This window comes from Erpetoichthys calabaricus, chromosome 12, assembly GCF_900747795.2.
Source record: "Erpetoichthys calabaricus chromosome 12, fErpCal1.3, whole genome shotgun sequence".
NCBI lineage: Eukaryota > Metazoa > Chordata > Cladistia > Polypteriformes > Polypteridae > Erpetoichthys > Erpetoichthys calabaricus.
This window is the reverse complement of record NC_041405.2, coordinates 49,975,021-49,994,057: the sequence shown is the minus strand read 5'-3', so window position 1 is coordinate 49,994,057 and position 19,037 is coordinate 49,975,021. Positions and strand designations below refer to the sequence as shown.

The following is a 19,037-nucleotide window of genomic DNA, read 5'->3' as shown; positions in this document are numbered from 1 at the left end:
ATAGATAGATAGATAGATAGATAGATAGATAGATAGATAGATAGATAGATAGATAGATAGATAGATAGATAGATAGATAGATAGATAGATACTTTATTAATCCCAAGGGGAAATTCACATACTCCAGCAGCAGCATACTGATACAAAAAACAATATTAAATTAAAGAGTGATAACAATGCAGGTAAAAGCAGACAATAACTTTGAATAATGTTAACGTTTACCCCCCCGGGTGGAATTGAAGAGTCGCATAGTTTGGGGAAGGAACGATCTCCTCAGTCTGTCAGTGGAGCAGGACAGTGACAGCAGTCTGTTGCTGAAGCTGCTCCTCTGTCTGGAGATGACACTGTTTAGTGAATGCAGTGGATTCTCCATTATTGACAGGAGCCAGCTGAGCGCCCGTCGCTCCGCCATAGATGTCAAACTGTCCAGCTCCATGCCTACAATAGAGCCTGCCTTCCTCACCAGTTTATCCAGGCGTGAGGCGTCTTTCTTCTTTATGCTGCCTCCCCAGCACACCACTGCGTAGAAGAGGGCGCTCGCCACAGCCGTCTGATAGAACATCTGCAGCATCTTATTGCAGATGTTGAAGGACGCCAGTCTTCTAAGGAAGTATAGCCGGCTCTGTCCTCTCTTGCACAGAGAATCAGTATTGGCAGTCCAGTCCAATTTATCATCCATCTGCACTCCCAGGTATTTATAGGTCTGTACCCTCTGCACGCAGTCACCTCTGATGATCACGGGGTCCAGGAGGGGCCTGGGCCTCCTAAAATCCACCACCAGCTCCTTGGTTTTGCTGGTGTTCAGGTGTAAGCGGTTTGAGTAGCACCATTTAACAAAGTCCTTGATGAAGTTCCTATACTCCTCCTCCTGCCCACTCCTGATGCAGCCCACGATAGCAATGTCGTCAGCGAACTTTTGCACGTGGCAGGACTCCGAGTTGTATTGGAAGTCTGATGTATATAGGCTGAACAGGACCGGATAAAGTACAGTCACCTGCGGCGCTCCTGTGTTGCTGACCACAATGTCAGACCTGCAGTTCCCGAGACACACATACTGAGGTCTGTTTGTAAGATAGTCCACGATCCATGCCACCAGGTGTGAATCTACTCCCATCTCTGTCAGCTTGTCCCTAAGGAGCAGAGGTTGGATGGTGTTACCAATGGTAAAGCCCATCTCAGATATCTTATAACACACCCTTCTGCATGTCATGGCTACCATAGTTGTTATCAGTCCAGTGTCAGTATGTTTTTTCTTAAATTCAGCTGTCCTAGCAATAAAATATTACCTGTCTTGTGCTCAGTACTTCTGACTAGGTTCAACTGTTCTGAGAATATCATGGTATATTTTGAAGTCTATTAAGTAATGAAATTTCAACATTAAAAAGTGTAAAGTTGGTGGGATATCTAGAAGAGACAATCCTTTTTGGCTCATACTTCATCTATCTGCTTCTGTTTTGAAGGCCTATAGTAAATGGATCTACTTTGTTTGTTTCTGAGAGCATGAATATAGATATAGTCTTACAGTGGCAAAAAGGTCAGATTTTAAAACCATAGGCATTTAAAAAGATTTTTTTGGGAAATGTTATGCTGACATTCATTACAATATTGACAGCACAGAAAATCAATTAGGTTTTCGCCCATTCTGAGTTACTTTGAAAATTATCATTTTGAAGGAAATAAACACAAGGGGCAACATATTTGCCACAGTGATTTCAATGCTACCTCTCATCGAGATTACAAGTCCTACCTACAGTTTATCTGAGTGGCTTTTACTCCAGTTTTCTCTTTGCCTTCTCAATGATAAGCATTGTAGGTTAATTTATGACGTTACATTGACCCTATATGACTGACTGGGGATATATGAAAGTGTTTAATGAATTTCAGCCATATCTTTCGTAACCAGTAGGGGACTCAACTGAGCTGTGAAGCACAGACACAGTAATGCCCAACACAGTTAAAAAAAAAAACACTACTGGATCACATGGGAACCTGGGTGGTCCTCCCCTTGACAGCACCCTCTAATGGCACCCAGGGACCCTGACAGAGCTGCACTTCTAGACTCCTACTTTCATGCACCCCTGAAGGTGTCCAAAGTGTGACACCTCGAGACAAACACTGCCAGCTTTTGTATGCGGGATGGAATTGCTCCTGGCTTCTGGCTTCTACTGATCCTTACCTTACAGTATATCCTTCCAGCGAATAAGGAAGTCTTTCTCTCATCCAGCTGGGATATCCATCTGTCCTCTATAGCACTTAAAGTACATTCTTCAGTTGTACCTGATGTGCCTGATACCCCATAAATCTTTATTGCATGAAGCATGTTTAAAGAAATCCATGCCTGTAACCCAAAACATTTTTAGAGTTTCTACAAAAGCTTTTAGTAGTATTTTGTTGTACTGTGTTAGCCATTATGGATGCAATGAGAAGTCAAGTAAAATGTCACCTTTTATTGTTTTGATTAACCAGATTACAATATACAATGATCTTGCCTGAAGAAGGATCCTTCGCTGTCTCGAATGCTTGCGTAGTGTAATCTGTTCAGTTAGTCAATAAAAGGTGACATTTTGCTTGACTTCTCGTTACAAAAGCTGTTAACTTGTATATCCAAAAGTATGGCATTCTGAAGCATGTGATTGTGCATGAGAATGATTTTCTTCTTGACCTGATCACTACCTGGTCACTTTACTCTTGCTTCAGGTGACAATGTTCTTGACTCTCTAATAATGTAATCCTACTTGAGACTTGGTCCCTTTACTCTTGCACTTTTGTCTCTGATGTTGGGCCCCTTCTCAAGGCCAAGTGAGTTTATTCCTGGACTTGGTGACTGTGAGGGTTAAGACCTGGTTGCTTTGCTCTGTGTCTAGATGCTCTGATGGCTGTCTTCAGCATCTACTTTAACTGTGACTTGTTCTTAACCTGCAGGACTGCCTAGAGGTAGAATACTTCTTTTCAATGTCAAAATAAAAAGTGTTTACTTTGGATGTATTTATGAACAGCTGCTGTTGAATGCCCGTAGAGATATTTTGCACCTTTCTTCATTATTTGCTCAGAAAACCAAACATCTGAAATCCGCTTTACTTTAGTACTTGTATTTTATTTTTAATCAGTCACTAAATGTTCCAAACCACCTGGCAGCCACAGGTTGGTGTAGAACATATTCCTTTCAGCTTGTAGTTTTATTCTGCTTGTTGAAGTAAAAACTTTATTTGCTGGTCACCGCTGTAAGACACAATGCATTACAGTGCCAGTTTCTCTAGGTTTGCAAATCTGTGTTATGCACCCCATAACGTGCAGGCTTTCTTTATTTTCAGTCTCTGCAGTGCACAATAACAGCTACAAGTTAAAGTACAGACAGGAGGAATCTGTGATGGTGCAGCAGGCATCAACCTCCACTCTCGGATTACTCTGGCTTAAAAGATTAAGGAGCCGCAGGCTTTCATACCTCAGAGAAACACTCTGTGTGCGGCCTTTGTGACATTATGTTTTAACCAGCCATCTCTGGCAGGCCTCTTGCTACACTGAGACTGTAGTGAATTTGTGTGCTGCGGTGACTGGAATGGAGGGAGCAGAGTCAGGGGATGGGAAAGGGAAGACTAGGACAGGAGAGCACAAATATGCGCCAGGTGAGAACAAATCATAGAAGTAAAACACTACATAGGTGGTGAGGTGAAAAATAAATGATAAAAATCTAATGGTCAGCTTTATCATCATGAGTCACTGCCCAAGATGCACAACATTACTGTGCAGCACCACGTAAGAGCATAGTTAGAGTAAGAGACATAAAGGCAGGAAAGGGACACAGCCATGAGAGGTGGAAAAAGCAGAGAGATGAGAATGCTAGGACAGAATAGGAGTATGGGCAAGATAGTGAGTTTTGATCACACCCTGCTCCAGCTTGAGTTTTGCAAACTAATGCAGTGCTTTCTCCACAGACCCAAAGTGCCCAGGAGATGTTGACCTTCAAAGTGGGGACTGGGATGTGAATACCATTACAAGCTCAATGAAGTTTTACTTGCGGTGAGTTTCATTGCTCCTTGGCTGGACTGCACCCTCCTGTCACTGGCTGTTGTTCAGCAGGGATTCCCTTGCAGTACTCTCCAAGAACCTTCTTAATCTTTTTTATTTGCACTGAGTGGTTTTAAGTGTTAGTTTTATAAGTTTGGTTTCTGGTTCTTGTGTTCTTGTAAAAACTAGAAACCTTCAATAAAGAGAAAATAAAAAGTCTGTGGTGGGCAGAGTGCCCCATGCTGCCCAGTTTCCACTCACCTGCTCTGCTTTGCATTGTAATTGCAGGAGTCTGTCAGAGCCGCTGATGACGTACAAACTCAATCGAGACCTCATTCTAGCTGCCAGTAAGTCCTTACTAAATTGCTTCTGATTTTCCTTTTTTTTCAGGAACCATGTAGCTCATTTTAAAGTCATTTGGGTATGACTTGGTTATGTGAAGTGTAAATGTAAAGTGGGGCATCAGCACTCAAAGCACTAGTCTAGTCAGAACATGACACACATCAAGCATTCAATCATCCAATGCAGAAGTTGATCTGGAAAGAATCCCGAGCAGCCGGCCTACCAGCTGGGAGATCCTCGGGGATTTTTGTTACTTACATGGAACCATGAACCAAAGGCATCTGCTATGTTTAGCTCAGTCAGGCTACCTGCTCCACCCATAGACCCATATGTGCATTTAGGGCTCATTCACTTGTTCAAGTTAAAAAAAAAAAAAACAAAGCATTGGTTCTGCCTGAATCATCATACAAACTGAATAAGCTCAGCTAGTTTCATATGGTGTAATGATACACAGTGCTGTGTAAAAGTTTGGGCACACCTCTGAGGTTGCATGATAATTTGCTCTGTCTGCATAAGAGAAGATTACAGCAATATGCCATTTTTGTACTAGAGAAATCTAGATAAGGGGATGTTTATCAGACCAAGATTCAAGTTTGGACACCCTTTTAATTGTATTAAATTGAAGACCTGTAGTCGTTTAATGCTGACAGGTTGCAGCACAAAATTGCTTTGATTAGCTTATTAGACCTTAAACTACAAAGACAGATGCAACCATTCATGAAAAAGGTTATTTAACATAGGTATATGCTAGTTGTGCTTGTACGTGGTTCTCTCTTACAGAGTTGCAACATGGAAACCTCTAATGAACTTTCTACTGACCTAAAAACTAAGATAAGGTTAGCACTCCCCTTGACAAGGATGGAAGAGGTCCTAGTGGCCTTACAACACATATGCGGTTAAGGCATTGCCACCTACTTCGTGGCATCTCTAACCATGTTTTGGGCGGCACGGTGGCGCAGTGGGTAGTGCTGCTGCCTCGCAGTTAGGAGACCCGGGTTCGCTTCCCGTGTCCACCCTGCGTGGATTTTGCATGTTCTCCCTGTGTCTGCGTGGGTTTCCTCCTACAGTCCAAAGACATGCAGGTTAGGTGCATTGGCGATCCTAAATTGTCCCTAGTGAGTGCTTGGTGTGTGTGTGTGTATGTGTGTGTGTGTGTGCGTGCGTGCATGCGTGCGCGTGCCCCACGGTGGGCTGGCGCCCTGCCCGGGGTTTGTTTCCTGCCTTGCGCCCTCTGGCAGACCCCCCGTGACCCTGTAGTTAGGATATAGCGGGTTGGATAATAGATGGATGGATGGATGGAAATTAGGAGAAGAGTACAAAAAATTATCAGAAAGGTTTGGACTGTTTGTCTCCACAGTCAGAAAAGCAATTAGGAAATGGAAGGTCACAAGAACAGTCCTTGTGAAGGAAAGATGTGGTAGGCCAAGAAAAATATCTGAAAGGCACAGACCACCTCCAGAGAGCTACAAGAACATCTGGTTGCTGATGGGGTCATTGTACATTGTTCCACAGTCCAGTGCACTTTGCACCGGGAACAGCTTGGTGGAAGGGTGATGTGCAAAATGCTTTTTCTCAGTACTCACCACAAGGAAAGTGCATGAGGTATGAAAAAGCGCATCTGGACAAGCCAGAAACATTTTGGAAAAAAATACTTTGGACAGATGAGACTAAGGTAAAGTTATTTCCAGTGGCGCTATGCATGGCAAAAAAAAACATACAGCATTCCAGGAGAAGAACTTGCTGCCTACTGTAAAATTTGGTGGAGGGTCCATCATGTTGTGGGGCTGTGTGGCTAGCACAGGTATCGGAAACCTTGGTAAAGTTGACGGCCTCATATAAATTCCTCCCAGCATCAGCAGATTCTTGACAAGAATGTTCAAGAGTCAGTGAGAGAGTTAAAATTACGCCGGGGCTTGATGTTTCAGCACGACAATGATCCAAAGCACTGTTCAAAATCTACCAAGGAATTCATGCAGAGGCACAAGTACAATGTTCTAGAATGGCCATCCCAGTCCTCAGACCTGAACATCATTGAAAATGCATGGATTGATTTGAAGCAGGCTGTCCACACTCGGAAGCCATCAAACCTGACTGAACTAGAGCCATTTTGTATGGAAGAATGGTCCAAAATACTACCAGCCAGAATTCAGGGACTTGTCAGTGGCTATAGGAGGCATCTACAGGCTGTTATTTCAGCAAAAGTAGGTTCTACTAAATATTGATGGGATTATTCCTTTGGGGCACCCACATTTATGTACCTGCCTATTTTTGTTTAAATGCACATTAAACTGGTTCTGTTGGTCTAATAAAAAATATTTCACTACTGAAATGTTGCTGTTTCCATCCATCCATCCACTATCCACCGCTTATCCGAGGTCGGGTCGCAGGGGCAGTAGCCTAAGCAGGGAAGCCCAGACCTCCCTCTGCCCGGCCACCTCCTCCGGCTCCTCTGGGAGGACCCCAAGGCGTTCCCAGGCCAGCCGGGATATATAATCCCTCCGACGTGTCCTGGGTCTGCCCCGTGGCCTTCTGCCAGTGGGACATGCCCGGAACACCCCCCCCAGGAAAGCATCCATGGGGCATCCTGACCGCCTCAACTGACTCCTCTCAATGCGGAGGAGCAGCGACTCTACTCCGAGTCTCTCCCGGATAACTGAACTCCTCACCCTATCTCTAAGAGAAAGTCCAGCCTCCCTGCGGAGAAAACTAATTTCGGCCGCTTGTATTCACGATCTTGCTTTTTCGGTCACTACCCAAAGCTCATGGCCATAGGTGAGGGTAGGAACGTAGATCGACTGGTAAACTGACAGCCTCGCCATTTGGCTCAGCTCTCTCTTCACCATGACAGATCGTTGCAGAGCCCGCATTACTGCGGATGTCACACCGATCCGTCTGTCAATTCTTCCCTCACTCGTGAACAAGACCCTGAGATACTTGAACTCCTCCACTTGAGGCAGTAATGCAGCGGTTCTCAAACTGGGGCGTAACAAAAAAGAAGTAACAAAAAAGGGGGCGCAAATGTTGCCATATGTGGCATAATTTCGCTATTCGTAGGGAAATTTTAAACTTGTAGCGGTGTATCAGCAGCAAAAAATATAGGAATAAATTTTATTAGGGTTTCAAAAAAATGTTAGGGGGGCGCATATAAAACTGTTATGAAAACTCGGGTCGCAAATACTTAAAGGTTAAGAAATGCTGCGGTAATGTGTTCCCAACCCTGAGAGAGCATTCCACCCTTTTCTGGCTGAGAACCATGGCCTCGGATTTAGAGGTGCTGACTCTCATCCCCGCCGCTTCACACTTGGCTGTGAACCGCTCCAGTGAGAGCTGGAGGTCACTGTCCGATGAAGCCAACAGAACCACGTCATCCGCAAATAGCAGAGACGAGATTCTGAGGTCACCAAACCAGACCCCCTCCACTCCTTGGCTGCGCCTAGAAATTCTGTCCATAAAACTTATGAACAGAATCGGTGACAAAGGGCAGCCCTTGCAGAGTCCAACCTCAACAGGAAACGAGTCCGACTTATTACGGGCAATGCAGACCAAGCTCCTGCTCCTCCTGTACAGGGACTAAATGGCTCGTAACAACGAGCCTTGTACTCCGTACTATCGGAGCACACCCCACAGGATGCTTCGAGGGACACAGTCGAATGCCTTCTCCAAATCCATAAAACACATGTGGACTGGTTGGGCAAACTCCCATGCCCCCTCCAGGATCCTGGACAGGGTGTAGAGCTGGTCCAGTGTTCCACGGCTGGGACAGAATCTGCATTGTTCCTCTTGAATCCGAGATTCGACCATAGACGAACTCTCTTCTCCAGCACCCCTGAATAGACCTTACCGGGGAGGCTGAGGAGTGTGATCCCCCTATAGCTGGAGCACATCCTCCGGTCACCTTTTTTAAAAAGGGGGACCACCACCCCGGTTTGCCAATCCAGAGGCACTGCCCCTGATGTCCATGCGATGTTGCAGAGACTTATCAACCAGGACAGCCCCACAACATTCAGAGCCTTGAGGAACCCAGGGTGGACCTCGTCCACCCCAGGGGCCCTGCCACCTCGGAGCTTTTTAACTACCTCGGCGACCTCTGCCCCTGATATGGATGGGCTCCCCCTGGAGTCCTCCAGCTCTGCTTCCTCTAAGGAAGACATGCTGGTGGGATTGAGAAGATCCTCGAAGTATTCCTTCCACCGGTCAATAACGTCTGCAGTTTAAGTCAGCAGGGCCCCATCTCCACTGTACACGGTGTTGGTGGAGCACCGCTTTCCCCTCCTGAGGTGCCCGACGGTTTTCCAGAACCTTCTTGGTACCGACTGAAAGTCATTTTCCATGACTTCCCTAAACTCCTCCCATACCCGGGTTTTTGCCTCAGCAACAGCCGATGCTGCCACACGCTTGGCTCGCCGGTATCCCTCAGCTGCCTCTGGAGTCCCACTGGTCAACCAGACCCGGTAGGACTCTTTCTTCAACTTGACGACCTCCCAAATCTTAGGTGTCCACCACCGGGTTTGTAGATTGCCACCACGAGAGGCACCGACAACCTTGCGACCACAGCTCCGTTCTGCTACTTCGACAATGGAGGCTCGGAACATGGCCCATTCAGACTCAATGTTCTTCACCTCCCTCTGAATAAGGTTGAAGTTCTGACAGAGGTGGCAGTTAAAGATCTTTCTGACCAGTTCCTCTGCAAGACGTTCCCAGCAGACCCTCATTATATGTTTGGGTCTGCGTGGTGGTGATCAGTTGACAGCTCAGCCCCTCTCTTCACCCGAGTGTCCCAAGACAAAAGGTCACAGATCCGATGACACGATTACAAAGTCGATCATCGAGCTGCGACCTCGGGTACCCTGGCGCCAGGTGCACTTATGGACACCCTTATGTTGGAACATGGTGTTCGTTATGGACAAGCCATGGCCAGCACAGAAATCCAACAACTGAACACCACTCGAGTTTAGATCAGGAAGGTCATTCCTCCCAATAACACCTCTCCAGGTTTCACTGTCGTTGCCGACGTGAGTGTTTAAGTCTCCCAGCAGGACGATAGAGTCCCCAGGAGCTGTACCTCGCAGTGCTTCTTCCAGGTACTCCAAGAAGGCCGGGTACTCCATATTGTCATTCGGCATGCAAGCACAAACAACAGTCCTTCCCCAACTCGAAGGCGCAGGGAAACAACCCTCTCGTCCAACGGTAATAACCCCAACGTACAGGCCTGGAGCCAGGAGGCCATAAGCAAGCCCACCCCTGCCCGCCACCTTTCACCCACAGCAACTCCAGAGTGGAACAAAGTCCAGCCTCTATCAAGAGGAATGGTTCCAGAGCCCAGGCTGTGCGTAGAGGTGAGCCCAACTATATCTAGCCAGTATCTCTCAACCTCACGCACCAGTTCAGGCTCCTTCCCCGCCAGAGAGGTAACATTCCATGTCCCAAGAGCCAGTTTCGTCAACCTAGGGTCTGAACGCCGGAGTTCCCGCCTTCAGCCACCACCCATATCGCATTGCACCGACCCCTATGGCCTCTCTTGCAGGTGGTGGGCCCACAAGAGAGCGGAACCATGTTGCTCCTTCAGGCTGAGCCGTGGTTGAAGGTCCAGCTACCAGGCGCTCGCCAGTGAGCCCCTCCCACAGGCCTGGCTCCAGGGTGGGGCCCCGGGTACCCTTTCCTGGGCAAGGGAAACACAGATCATTGGTTTAAAGCCATATGGGGTCAGCCATATGTTGTTTCCATAAGGTATTAAATATATTAAAATGAAATTGCTGCCTCAAAAGCTTATTAAGTTATAAATTGATACAGTGATTTTTATCAGGGGTGACTAAACTTTTACATAGCACCGTAAGTGGGGAGAGTCTGAGGAACAATCACTGTTAATACTAGAATGGCTGTATTGGCTTAACTGATTCCTATGACGAGGATGATTCTACTAAAATGTCAATATGGTTCAAACTGGCTGCCAATTATCCACATTAGCAGCATACTCAACTGCCAGAGCTCATTCTATAAATGTACTAGTATAGGGAGGCAGTCTGAAAGAGTTCTATTAATCAATATGGTGATCTTGGCAGAGAGGATCTGTGTCACTACTCATAGAAGGGGACTATGCAGAACTAATCCAAATCACTACCAGTGTAAGAAGACTAATAGAGCTGATGCTTCGACAATAGCAGCATGGTTCATACAGTTTAAGCCTGTTCCTTTTCTTTTGCCGTAAATTGGAGGCTGAGAGTGATAATCCTGTCTCTACTGATATAAGAAAATTGCTTGAATTGATTCTTTTCAGAATCAGTATAGGGAGGCTGACAGAGTACTCCTTATTAATAGTATAGTTTAGATTGGCTGAGCATATCCTTTGTGGTTGTCCAAGGGAATGACAGGTTCAAACAAAAATACATTTTGGGGCACCAACACGGCCATCCCCTTTTACTTAACAGTCTTAACAAAAAAACGCCTAAACAGGAGACAAAAACTGTGGCCATCAGAAAAATGTGGCAGGTATAATTATGGCTGTTTTGTCTGCCATCTAAAGGTTATGAAGCTCCTTTGCTGTGATCACTCTGGAAAGAAGTGACACCTCCTTTGACGGTTGTGACTTTATAGCTCAGGGCCCGGAAGTGGCAGAGTCAGTTGGCTTCACTGGGCAGTTTCTCTACACTGTGCAAGAAGAAAAAGACAAGACAGTTAGTGGCAGTCCCCAAACTCAACCCAAGGTGGTATCACATACCTGAGAAGAACCTGAAGGGTGACACTCTGAATCGGTACCCACCCATACTTAAACAGGGAATGCTAATGCTGTTATCCCTTGAGTTATAGGAATTGGTCTACCAGTCAGCACAGACTGGGTGAGGTGGTCATTGTCCCTTGACTCATATATGAATGGAATTTACTTATGCTAGCTACATTCATGCTGGTCTGACTGAGCTAGTTTTTACTTACCTAATAATGTTGGAGAGTTTGAACTGTGGTGGGCTTTTCACTCTTCTTTTCTGGCTGTGCCAGTGTCTTTATACTTGTAGAAGGCAATTTTCCTATACAGGTTGTGCTTGTCTTGGCATCTATAATGAAAACAACAAACTTTTTTGAGTTTGGTTCCCTATTGCATTGCAGGTTTGCAGGGATACCAGCTTTGTCCATACTTCCAACAGACAGAAATGGGTTGGGTAGGCAGTGTGTTGTGTTGTCTTATTTTTTTCATCCTGCTGTGATTTGTGCCACAGTCAAAGATCCATTTATGTGGATCAGAAAGTCATGGGAAACAAGATAACTTAAGTTTTATGCAAGCATATATTCAGATAACATTTCTCCAGTTTAAACCAGGAGACTAACCATGGGCATCAAAAAATGAACAAAATGAAACTAAATCATTGTTCAGCATTGCCGTTGTTGGTCTCTTGAAGTATAATGACATAAGATTAAGAAAATATAACAATAAATCAGGAGAAATAATATGGTAGTCTCCAGATGGCTAAGCAAATGTAGTGCAGTGAAGCCACAAGGACTCATAAAAAATGAAAACAGTTAGAAAGAAATTTATTTGAGCCCTCAAGGGTGCAAAGTGAAATGGTGGACGTGCTATTGACCCCAAGGCATTTGGTGTTCTTTTGATTTTGTGTTTTGCTTCAGGAAGCACTTTGTTCTCCAGGTTTACTGCATCATCTGACTCTTTGTCTTTTTCTTTTGTGTTCCACTATCTTCCACTTAATAACCACCAGCAACCCAATAAATTCTTTTTTTTCTCTTTTTCAGCAGGCACGATAAGTGTTGCTTGCTTTTACTTCTTCTGTTAAAGATTTGTCCTCCATGATTATGGAGGAGAGTTACTTGATTTTCCAACATCTAAAAATTATTTTATGCTTCTTCTTAAATAAAAGTTATAGTTGTGTTTATTTCATTATTGCTCTTTGATTATTTAGGTTATTGCATGTTTGTGTCTATTGTCTGCATATCCTCACTTGTTTGTAAGGGGACTGTTTAAATTGTACAATTAAAATAACAAAAATGTCCTTTGCATGTTATAGGAACATAGTTAAACTCAAAGAAAAACCCATACTGAAATGGGATAATTGTGTAAAGTCTACACATACATTGTGCCTGCTGGAATGCTAAACACACACTCTGGAGCTGTGTGGCAGCTGTGATAATCACTGGGCTGCCAGAATATCCTCCGTTTATGCAAAACAGACAGTTGTATTCTGTTTACCAACTAACGCTAAATGCATTTTTTTTGCAGTATCTTTTTCTATTGGTCAAATGTGTCACCCATTAAACCAAAGAGTGTGGGGACCGTGAATATTGCTTCGAGAAAGGCTCTTTGTATAAGAAACATTGCTTCATCAACCCCAAGCAATTTCAGTACATTTTGCATGAGTGGTCTATCATGTGCTACAAGTGACTTTTGTCAAGCTACAGTAGCAGCATATCAATCCAGCTGTGTGGACAGAAATATGATCTGAATGAGAGGGATGCTGTAAACCGATGAAACAATTCAGTGTGCTGCTGGCGTTAATACCTGGATTTCTGTTACACAGAGCCAGGATAGATGTGTACATTTCTTAAACATCCTCAATTTTTCTCCCATCTGCTGTTTGCTAGCCTCATTGAGCCCATGTCAGAACTTCAAATGAGTATTGAAGTGCTGTGTTTGGGCAACAGGAAGGAGTCTTAAATCTTGTAAAATAGCAAGTAATTTTCTTTATTAAATGAGAGTTTTTGAATTTTCTCTGCCTACGAGAATTCAACTGGCTATGCAAAATAAGGGACACCTGGTATTTGAAGAGAAAGAAATGATGGTCTCTAATGAAATTTCAGTGTTCTATCCAGTTTACGATATACGTGTCTTCACGAGGGCTCTCAACTCATAAACCCACCACTGTTACAGTGTTGTCCTAGAGTGCCCCATAGATCCCGTTTTATATTTAATCCAGCTTGGGGTTGTTAACAAGGGTAGGGAATTTAAACATGCAGATTTTTGAAGATGTGATGAATGTGTCTGGGGGGCAATGATTTGTTCAGGACCCAACTTCCTGTGCCTCTGTCTGCTTCTGTCTGGCCATGTACAGCAGCTCTAGTTACTCTGAATGAAAGCAACTGCTGCTCTTCTCAACATGACTGCACTACCAGGGACCCGGCTTCAAAGAACTCCCCCAAGGGCCTGGCCTCTAGTGTAAAGGTTGTTGGACATATGGGTTAAATGGCTGGCAAGTGAGATTCAAAGAGGGGTTGTGGGCAAACATTCTGTGTGTTTTTGTTGTTGTTGTAGTAGTGTCAGAGTACAGTGAAATTCTTACTTGCATGTCCAAGCAACATGCAATGCATCTCTGGCACCATGATAGACAAGAATATATTAAAACATATAATTTCATTTAAGAAATTGTTTTTTTTTTTGTTAAATAAAATACTCTTTATTCCTGTTTTATGCTTCCATTTTATGTAAACCAAGATTTTTCTACCATTTATACAGTCAATTTAGCCTGTGGTATGTAAGTACAAGTAGCTACAGGCAAGATATCTATTTACTCATGAGCACCGTACAACTTTGTGTCAACCGTTTTTAGCCAATGATTAGCATTTGTGTAGAACTGGGAAGCAGCACTGTGTAGAAGTCTTTGTCAGGTCATAGCCACCCCATGTCCTGCAGTGGGTTGGCACCCTGCCCGGGATTGGTTCCTGCCTTGTGCCCTGTGTTGGCTGGAATTGGCTCCAGCAGACCCCCGTGACCCTGTGTTCGGATTCAGCGGGTTGGAAAATGGATGGATAGCCACCCCAGTTTTAGATATGTGTACAATCATTCCTGTCTGATCATGTGAAGGTTGTCATGAAAGTAATGCTAGTCAGGTCATAACTCCTTTATTAACAACATGAGACTTGTGCAACTAAATACATATGTAGAGTAACTCTGTCTATAACATGGTACTATTCAAAATAGTTTCCAGCAGTGGTGATGTATTTGTGCCACCTTTGAACCCACTTGTAAAGTACAATTTAGAAGAACTCTTTTGGGCGGTCTCAGGTCCAACATCTGACAGCTTTTTCTACATTGCCTGTATCACTGAAATACTGTTCCTGAAGGCTTTTCTTCATCTGAAAGTCTGACCATGTCAGGTAGGGGATGTAAGACAGATGTGGCACCACTGACCATCCCATTTGTGCAGGAACCTGTAACAGGTATGCCCAGGTCTCATCACCACTGCGAACATTCTCAAAAAAGGTTTCTTTATGGGCTTCTAATGCTGCCAACAGTTCCAAACACACATGTAGTCTTGTCTCTATCAAATCAGCTGATAACTGTTGAAGAACCCATCTTGGCACACATTTCCCTGTGTCTGTAGTTGTAGATAATCTGTGTGAGAGCATGGTGACCACAGTTAAGTTCCTCAACAATTTCTTGGACTGTGATACACCAGTCTGCAAGAATCATGTTGTCCACCCCCTTTTGGCTTTCCATGGTGACTGCTGTCGATGGTCCTCCACTACATGGTTTGTCTTCAGCACTGTTTTCACATTCTCTACATTTGTTCACCCATCTTCTCACATTGCTCCCGTCAATTATAGCCTCACCATGCACATTTCTGAGTCTTTTGTGGATTTCAGCAGCAGTGCATCCTTCTCTGGTTCAGAACACAATGGCTGCTCTTTGTTTCTACTTCATTTCCATGGTTCTACAAAACCTAGAAATACAGAAATTAGGTCAGACATGTTGCTCTGTCTGGTGGTGTAAAAGTAACACATGAAGGGAGAAAATGGCAAACAGGCATTATTTTCAGTACAACCATTGTATGTACAGTACATGTGTGCATTTATCCTTGTTTGACATCTGCCAATATGTACACGTACAGTATCTTTGTATATTCCCCTGTAGCTTCATGGTTGTAGCATTTACGCATATGAAAACATCAGAATGTCAAAGTTATTGTGTATTTTGTGTATAGTGTATACAGAGGATGGCACTGTGTTTAGGGCTGCTAGCTCAGAGCCCCAGATTGTCAGGTGGAGTTTCCATTTTCATCCATTGTCCACATTATTTTTATCAATTTTCTTCCCACATTCTAAAGATGTGCATTAAACTTATGAATATCTCTACCTTGTCTTAATCTTAATGAGTGTGTATGCCCTGTAGTATACTAGAGTCCCATCCATACTTGGCTTTAAGATGGACTTTAATACCCTTGGGTGGATGGATGGATATGGGCCTTTATTTGTAGCGTACTCTAATTTTTTGTGTACTTATTCTTTTCATATACATATGATGTTATGGTACATTGCTAATGTTTGCATTAACGTGTGTAAGGGATGTTATTGTTGCACATATTATACATGCTTGCTCGGCAGGTTGGGGGTTAGGCTTGTGTCTTATGTTTACATTTTGGTTATTAGTATATAAATATTTTCATGTAAAATCCCTCAAAGTGCATACTCTGAATGCACATATGTGTGTACTCAACCCTTAATTTGTATGTGTGTGTGTGTGTGTGTGTGTGTGTGTGTGTGTAGCCATATGACTGACACTGTATTGCAGACTCCCCCAGACTGCTGATTAGTATCTACACTGGCACACTGTGTCCCTGTAACCAAATCCCTTTAGCAGTCGACTGAAACAATTCTACTGTTACCTGTCAAATATCTAAAAGAAAAATTGTCTTAATGTTTATTTGTTTATATGGATGTGTACCTGCATGTGTGTTTGTGTTTCCACTTATGTTTGCATATACAGTACGTGTGCCTGCACATGCATGACTGGGACATTGGAGGTAGGAGTAATGGAAAGAAAGAGAACCTAACATTTTTAAATGTGAACTTGGCAGCTGTACTTATTAGCCGATGCCCAGCACTTTCTTATTCAGCACTGCGTCTTTTGGAGTTTGCTGATTTTGGCTGCCATTCTCAACAAAACGCCTGTTTCCACACGTAATTAATATGATGTTTTGATAATTTGTTCCCATTTAGACATCGAGCCACTACACTAGTAAAATGTTTGTAGCAGGGCACATCTGACGAGTTTCACAGTCCAGCATATGCTCTTCTGCTTGGAGCCTGTGGGGTGTTATATAATAATATGAAGTGCAGTCGTCCAAACTGAACCAGATTAATTTATTGCACTTATGGTGACACATTTTCTTATTTAATGTACTGTTTTTGCATAACCATCATTTTGAATAAAATCCTCCTTGAATCAAAGTCAAGTGAAAAATCCCTGAATGCTAACCGCAGACGCTGCCTCGGCTAGTTTGTTATGCTGTGCTGGACGTTCCGGACGTTGCTTCTCAGACGGCAGCTGCACCCCTTATTGTGCTGTTTTCTCTGCTCTTTTCCTAAGCTGAGCTTTTTCTTAGCTTCTCTTCTTCTACTTCTACATCTTCTTCATAGATCTGTGAGGGTTGTCTTTTTTTTTTTTTTTTGGTTCTCTATTTCTTAGTGTTTGGCACAAGTACGTGTTATTTTGTATTCAAACTGAAAGCAAGTCCTGTAAGTCGTCTTACACTGATTTCATACCAAACACTGGGAGCTTCATTTCCTACACTAAAGAGATTTACCCCCTCATGCCTTTAATCCCCTGTCCAAGTGATGCAATAAAGCATAACTGGAGAATTTTGTTATGGTGTCACCTAACAAACGCTGAGCTTCATGATGAGTCAATGGGTCGTATTCCACCCAAAAGTATGTTAACGTCTAAGACATTTTTAGCAAACCTTCAATGCCTGGTTCAGCATTTTCCATCTACATGTCAAAACACGGTAACTGTGAAATAATTTTAGAAGACACTGTTGAATGCTAGGGGAACCCAAAAGGATGTCTTTCTATCTATAATTTTGCCAATAGTGTTAAATTAATAGGTATTTTTTGTGATGAAGAAAATGCTGTAGATCTGCATGCTACGGCACACATTATTTCAAGGCTAAAAAGCTTTAAGGACCATTTCATGGATACATTGTAAGTTTATTCTTTATGGTATCTTTCATGACCAACCACAGTCCAGTGCATTACATACAATGCAGTGTTGCAGGGGAAGAGACATTGTTGGATTGATGATACATGGTATTTTAGGTTTATAGATCATAGTCGTGTTATTTCCTGGATATAATGTGTTAAATACAGTTGAACATCCATTATTTGAACACCAATTGTTCAAACCACCACCAAAAAAAAAAAGAAACGACAGTATCTTTAGTATACTGGTTGTTATACTGAAGTATTACTCCTGCTGCCTAACTTATTAATTTTTGAGTGTTTATACATGAAGTTTAGCTAGTGAAAAGCAAAGCAGCAATGTTTCATTTCACAATTGCGAAACGCAAAACTCACTAAGCATAATTTTGGGAGGGGCTTAAATTTGTTTGGGGTTAAAAGAAAGGAATATAGCTCCCCAAGGGGTATTTTGCAGACCAGGGGGGTATTTTTCGTACGTGGATTAGTCGTTTAGCCGGATGTAATTGTTGACGATTTGGCCTGATCCTGGATCTGTCGGTTTTTCGAAACTCTTGCTGGAAGTGTTGTCATAGCAACACATCCTAATCCTCAGACCTGCTCGGAGCAGGTTTGTTCTACGTAAACAAGGATTAGTTTACACACGTGATCAGTGACGGTGCGTAGAAGTCATCCAGTCATGGCTTCGCCGTTCATGAATGAGCGACCAATTGATATTGGTGCGCAAATTATACGCAGAGAATTTCACATAGAGAGGGTTTTGCGCGATCGGCAAGATCCTTTATTGCTCCCAGAGGAAATTCTTTTTGAAAGATACAGCTTTAGCCGAGGGGGAATATTGTACCTCAAAGATTTATTAGCACCTTATATTCGAAGTCAAACTAGGCGAACTCGGGCTCTCACAGCCACACAGACAGTATGCATTGCTTTGAGGTTTTTTACAAGCGGCACTTTTTTATATACTGTAGGCGATGCGGAAAATCTAACTAAAAGTGCAGTTTTCCAGGCAATTCATAAAGTCTGTTTGGCTCTGAAATATTTCCTTCGGGTTTTCATAGTGTTTCCTGGACACCTGCATGTACAGACAATAAAAGAGGCGTTTCATGCCATTGCAGGTAGGTAACACACAGGCTAAAACACCCATAGTTCCATGAAGAATCTCAATCAGCCTAACATTCTCATTACAAGGATTTCAAAATGTGATTGGGGCACATGGGACTGATCAGAGTGGAGTTTGATCAAACATTTTTTGGAAAATGTACTTCTCCTCCTGATGAATAATCAGACACAGTGTCTTCGTGAAATATTTGACCTTCGTCAATATCCCGTTGGTCAGACACAGGTTCAAGGGATATGACATTCCCTGCAACTGACCCAACAAAAAAGAGGGCTACATGGAACATACCTATGGCACACATGGAGGACCAATATATGCAATGACCATCCTTTACCTGAAATGAAGTGACCACTGCATCCTGCCACTGGTTCTGAGGAGGAGCTTCCCCCTGGAATGCCCTCAGAAACAGGGCGATGGGCATTTTGCTGGAGAGCCAACTCTTCTACAGGGGTTAGGTCTGGACCGCGTGGACCTCCACCTGTTTTGCTTGTCTGCCTTCTTATTAGCTTTAAAATTAATGTTTTTTATATTATATATGATTATTTATGTCAACAATTCTTTAAATAGTTATATACCAATATTTACCAGTTTGAAGTATATTCTTGTACTTCACTTTAACCTGTTCCCATGTTTTCCTTGTGCTCACGTTTGATCTGGAATT

The 19,037-nt window shown here is 43.3% G+C and overlaps 1 protein-coding gene and 1 non-coding gene across 2 annotated transcripts in view; both read left to right on the top strand.

Moving 5' to 3' along the window:
* Positions 1–19,037, top strand: part of ophn1 (oligophrenin 1) — a 213,061-nt gene that overhangs the window by 147,223 nt on the left and 46,801 nt on the right. Inside the window, exons 15-16 of the mRNA XM_028815498.2 lie at positions 3,933–4,017; positions 4,294–4,352. Coding sequence (XP_028671331.1) covers positions 3,933–4,017; positions 4,294–4,352 — 144 coding nt within the window. The remainder of the gene's footprint in view (positions 1–3,932; positions 4,018–4,293; positions 4,353–19,037) is intronic.
* Positions 5,162–5,287, top strand: LOC114663302 (U6atac minor spliceosomal RNA). Its single transcript, XR_003718116.1, has one exon. It is a non-coding gene; the product is annotated as a U6atac minor spliceosomal RNA (small nuclear RNA).